This window comes from Chroicocephalus ridibundus, chromosome 5 (assembly GCF_963924245.1).
Source record: "Chroicocephalus ridibundus chromosome 5, bChrRid1.1, whole genome shotgun sequence".
Taxonomy (NCBI): domain Eukaryota; kingdom Metazoa; phylum Chordata; class Aves; order Charadriiformes; family Laridae; genus Chroicocephalus; species Chroicocephalus ridibundus.
In genome coordinates this window covers 77,647,443-77,652,644 of record NC_086288.1, presented here as the reverse complement: position 1 = coordinate 77,652,644, position 5,202 = coordinate 77,647,443, and the positions used below count along the sequence as shown (strand labels likewise).

General features: G+C 64.5%; 1 protein-coding gene across 2 annotated transcripts; it reads left to right on the top strand.

Annotated features, from left to right (window-relative positions):
• The first annotated feature begins 2,991 nt into the window (after positions 1-2,991).
• HELT (helt bHLH transcription factor) lies at positions 2,992-4,723 on the top strand. 2 transcript variants are annotated; one of them, XM_063336545.1, is made up of 4 exons: positions 2,992-3,119; positions 3,521-3,625; positions 3,792-3,888; positions 4,021-4,723. In XM_063336545.1, exons 1-4 carry the CDS (start codon positions 3,093-3,095, stop codon positions 4,494-4,496), a joined length of 705 nt encoding a protein of 234 aa, XP_063192615.1. In that variant the 5' UTR covers positions 2,992-3,092; the 3' UTR covers positions 4,497-4,723. The 2 variants fall into 2 exon arrangements, with proteins under 2 accessions (XP_063192615.1, XP_063192614.1); XM_063336544.1 differs by having other exon boundaries at positions 4,018-4,723.
• Positions 4,724-5,202: the final 479 nt, after the last annotated feature.

Here is a 5,202-nt window from a genome sequence, read left to right as displayed (position 1 = left end):
TGCCCCATCCCTGGAGGGGTTCAAGGCCAGGCTGGACGGGGCTTGGAGCAACCTGGGCTGGTGGGAGGTGTCCCTGCCCAGGGCAGGGGTGTTGGAACTAAGTGATCTTTAAGGTCCCCTCCAACCCAAACCATTCTGTGATTCTGTGATTCTATGATTCAAAGCAGCTCGACACCTCCCAAAGGACACACACACACACCCACACCCATCCCAGCCCCCCCGCAGAGCCCGTGGCAGAGCAGAGGAGGCAGCGCCAGCACCAACGGGACAGGGGCCAAACGCTACCGGGAGGCGACGGACCGCCCGGCTGCGGCCACCGCTCCCGCAGCATCCCCGCGCCGGCAGCGCACGGCGGGGCCGGGCCGGGGGCTCCCCCGGGGCACAGCCCCTGCAGACGGGGACCCTCCCGGCACCCAGGCAGCCCCTCGGCCGGGGGAGAGGGCTGCAGCCGGCGGGGAACCTGGGCGGGAGCAGAAAACCGGTGAGGGGAGACGGGGACGCGGGAGTCCGCCTTGGGTACCAAAGAGCCGTGCACGCGTTTCCCGCAAGGAGACCCAACGGGCGCTGACGGGGACTTAAAAACTTAAACATTTTTTTAAAAAGCCTTTTCCGAGCTTCCTTACAAGGGTAAAACTCCGGCCGTGGCAGTGCCGGGTGATGCTCCCCGCCGAAAGCCCTGCGGGGACGATGCGGCGGTACCCGCCGGGATGCCCCGGCCGCCCGGCCCCGCAGCGCCCCGCGTCCCCCCGCCGCCGTCCCCGGCCCGCGATGGGGGGAGGCGATGCGGGAGCAGCCAGCGAGAAAATAAACAACTTCTCCTCGTGTACAAAGTTGCCTCGCAGGTGCCTGCAGCTGGCGGTTAACACAGACAGTAAGAGGATCAACTCCATCTCCGCCAGTGGAGCGAAAGAGGGGGGGGGGGGAAGGAAAAAAAAAATAAAAGCCCCCGCATTTACTATTCAGAGTTTAGTTAATTTGGATGATAACGGTTAGTGTTTAATCCCATTGTACGAGGATGAATATACCGAAACCTACAAGGCTCCTGGAAGAATAATGCGGCACCGCACGCAGGGGCGCCCGGGCGGGCAGCCGGCCCGGACCGGCGGAGACGCGCCCCGGGGCCGCCGCCGCCTCCTCCCGCGGGGCCGCTCCGTGCTGCGGGAGAGCCCGGGGAGAGGAGGAGGGGGGGGAGCTGCGGTCCAGCCCCGCGGGGGGGGCTGCGGGCCGGAGGGGTAGGGCCCGGCACCGCGCCGTGCCCTTCTGGGGAGATGCCCCGGAGGCGCACCGCCGGCCGTGGAGAGGGCGGAGGGGGGGGGGTCCCCACCCGCCGCCGCGATGCCGGGTGGGGGGGGCGGATGGGGGGGTGGGTGGGGGGGGCGGCTCCCCTCTCTCCCCCCCCACCCCCCACCCCGTTGCGGCCCCGTCGGGGGCGGTGCGGGGCGGTGCGGGGCGGGCCGGGGGCTCGGTGCGCTCGGTGGGCTCGGAGCGCGGCTGGCCCGGGCGGAGGGGCGGCGGAGAGGGAAAGCTAACAATGCTGTGAAAATATGTTTGCAGAAAATAGACAATTGTTGGATTAAACGTATTCAAGTATGAAATAATGCCTTTTTGTGTAAAAAAACCTCAGCAATGTGAGCGTACAAAAGTTCCCCTGTGGCAGTTACTTGCTCCCTTTGTGAGCTGTGCGCTCCGGCGTCTCCACTTGGCGCGTTTAACTCGGAGCCCCCCTTTTAAACGCGATTGTTTCTTTCTTTTTAATGACATTTACCGGATCAAAACATGCTGTTAATTCGATCAGAAAGCTTTACCCTCCTTAACAATGCCACAATAATTTCTCCTGAAGTTTGTTAAATTGACCAAAATTAGGCAAATGAATAGGGGGTCTGTCGGCGACCCCGCTCGCAGGTGACACCGAATAATGCACTCTCGGACCAGCTGCGATCCCCTCTTTATTTGCCCCTCTTTTCTTTGACCCGCATTATTAAAATTTAGGCCCAATGAAACTATTCATACTTTTCAATGGGACATTTTCCTATAGGATAATAGGCTACAAATTGAGCCTCTCCAAAGGAGAGGGTGGGGGGGGATGGGGGGATGGAGGGAAGCAGGGGGGGTAAAACAACAACGCACAGACGCGCACACCACACAAAAAAAAGGAGCGTCGTGTGCCAAAGGCTGGCGAGAGCCTCCCCGGGCCGGCGGAAAATAAAAAAAAAAAAAAGAGGGGGGTGAAAGGGAGGGAAGAGGAGGGGTGTGGGGGGGGATATATCGTGTGCCAGCCCCCCGGTCCCACACCTGCCGGGGTGTAAACAAAAAAAAAAAAAAGGGGGGGGGGGGAAGAAAAAAGGGGAAAAAAAAAAAGGCAAAAAAAAAAAAGCCTCGCTGCCATCTCTTATAAAGATGGACGTGTCACCAAGTCGTGTGAGAAAAGCCTGAGAACAAACGGGGCCACTCCGTCTCCAAGGGTTCTCCCTTGAACTGGGCGGAACAGCCTATTAAGGGCTTACTTAATTACTTTAATGACTCTGGACAGGCTTTAAAATGCAGTCGGGGGGGGGGGGGGGAAGGGGGGGGGACACGGGGATTTGCAGGCAGGAGGCGGGGATGGGGACGGGGATGCGGCGAGCGGGGCGCAGGGCGCGGCTACCCGCGCCCTGCGCCCCGCTCGCCGCATCCCCGTCCCCATCCCCGCCGCTATTGTGGCACCGTCACGTGTGTCCCCGAGGTCCACGTGGGGTGACACAGCTGGGCAGCCCCCGACCACGAAGGGCGGGGGGGGGGGGGGGGGGGGGGGGGGAAGGAAAGGAAGAAGAGAGAAGGGGAAAAAAAAAAACCCCAGCAACAAAAAAAAAAACCCCACCGACCAAACCCTCATCCCTCGCTCGCCCCCTGATCTTTAATGCATACATTCCCCCGGCGCCGCTCGCCCTTAATCCTATGGGATCAGCGTTTCGCTGTCGTCCCCCCCCCCCCCCCCCCGCCCCCCTCCACCACCACCACCACCACCACCCCCCCCCTCCCCTCCTCGGGGGTCCCCCCTAAGAAGTGATGGCTTTATAAAGGGGTCCGGAGAGAGAGGGGAAGCAGTGCCCACCATGGCCTCCAAGCTCAAGGAGCGGAGGGTGAGTCCTCGCCCGCCTTGCGCGCACGGCTCTGCGCGCCCGGCCCCCTCACCGCCTTGCCCTTCAAAAAGCCCCCACCCCCCCCCAAAAAAAAAAAAAACCAACCCAAAACCTAACCCCCCCAAAAAAATAAACCCCAGGTCTGCCCTGGACGCCGGAGCAGATGGGGATCCCCGGGGAAGTGTGTGGGGGGAAAGGCTCGGAGAGGACCCGCCGCCGGAGCATCCCATCCATCCATCCATCCATCCATCCCTCCCGGGGTCGCGTCGCGCCCGGGGACCGGCTGCCTCGGAGGGGTCGTGGCCGAAAAGATGGGGGGGTGGGGGGGGCTGCCCCGACGGGGCCCGATCCGGCTTCTTTGCCCCCTCCCTCGCCTCTAACTCGCCCCGTCTGTTTTGCAGAGGACACCGGTTTCCCACAAAGTGATCGAGAAGCGGAGGAGGGACCGCATCAACCGGTGCCTCACCGAGCTGGGGAAGACGGTGCCCATGGCTCTGGCCAAGCAGGTAGGCGGGGGGGTGGCGGTGGTCGGGGGTGGGGGGGGGTGGGGGGGAGCCTCTCCCCGGTGCGGACCGACCCCCCCCCGCCCCCCCCCTCCCTGCAGGGAGGTTGCTGGGGAGGGGGTCAGCCGCAGGGGAGAGGTGATGATCCTCTGCCCCTCGCCCGTTGCAGAGCTCGGGGAAGCTGGAGAAAGCGGAGATCCTGGAGATGACGGTGCAGTACCTGCGGGCCCTGCACTCGGCGGACTTCCCCCGCGGCCGGGAGAAGGGTAGGTGGGCGGGCGCGGACACCCGCGGCGTGTGTGTGTGTGTCGGGGGGGGGTGTCCCCCCCACCTTCCCCCCCCTCCCAGAGGCCGGACCCCGAGGAACTCGCCCTCCCCTGCCCTTTGCTTTCCAGCAGAGCTGCTCTCCGAGTTCGCCAACTACTTCCACTACGGCTACCACGAGTGCATGAAGAACCTGGTCCACTACCTGACCACGGTGGAGCGGATGGAGACCAAAGACACCAAATACGCCCGCATCCTGGCCTTCCTCCAGTCCAAGGCCCGCTTCGTCACCGAGCCCCTCTTCACCTCCCTGGGCTCCCTCCCGGAGCCGGACTTTTCCTACCCGCTGCACCCCGGGCCCGAGTGTCCCGGCGATGCCGTGCTCCAGCCGCCCCCGGGGGGGCCTTTCCCTTGGCACGGCGCTTCCCGCAGCCCCCCCCTGCCCTACCACCTCCCCAACGCCGCCGTGCCCCTCGCCAGCCCCGGCCAGCAGCGCAGCACCTTCCTCTCCTCCGTCCAGGGGCTGGACCGCCACTACCTCAACCTCCTCGGCCATTCCCACCCCAACGCCTTCGGGTTGCCACCGGGCCAGCACCCCTCCATGCTATAGAGACTCGCCCCCCCCCCGCCCTTCTCACACCACCGCCCCCAATCCCCCCGAAAAAATCCTATTTATGACGGCGGACGCTGCGAGTTGCGCACGGGCAGGATGTCGGGGGCAGGGGGATGCCCGGGGGGCCCGGCTTTGCTCCCCCCCAGCCCTCTCTGGGGGTCTGAATCTGCCCCCCGCCCCCCCCCCTTCCGCTCTTCTTCGCACCTCCGGGTGCGGTGCCTGTACAAGCGATGCCTTGGAATAAATGTTTATACCGGCCGCCCCTTCTTGTCTCCGGGGGGGTGGCGGCGAGGGGGGTCTCCCCCTTACTCCACCCAGGGGAAAAAAGAAAACGCGAGAGAAGCGTGTTGGGCGAGGGCGGTGGGTTGGCACCCGCGGGGGGGCTCGGGGCCGGGGGAGCCGGGGGATGAAGCCCCGGGGACGCCCCGCGGGGTGGGGGATGCCCCAGTGTCCGTCCCCCCATTCCCCGCAACCCCCTGGGTGCCGCCTTCCCACGCACCCGTGGAGGCGGGAGAGAGGGGGGGGATGATCCCAGGGACACGCATCCAAAAGGCGCCGGGATCTCCCCTGTGCTTTTTTTTCCAGCGATTTTCTCTGCGGCGCAGCTTGTGCAGAGGAGGAAACCTTTCTTTTTCGGGGGTTTATACCGGCCGCCCCTTCTTGTTTCCGGGGGGGTGGCAGTGGGGGTCTCTCCCTTACTCCA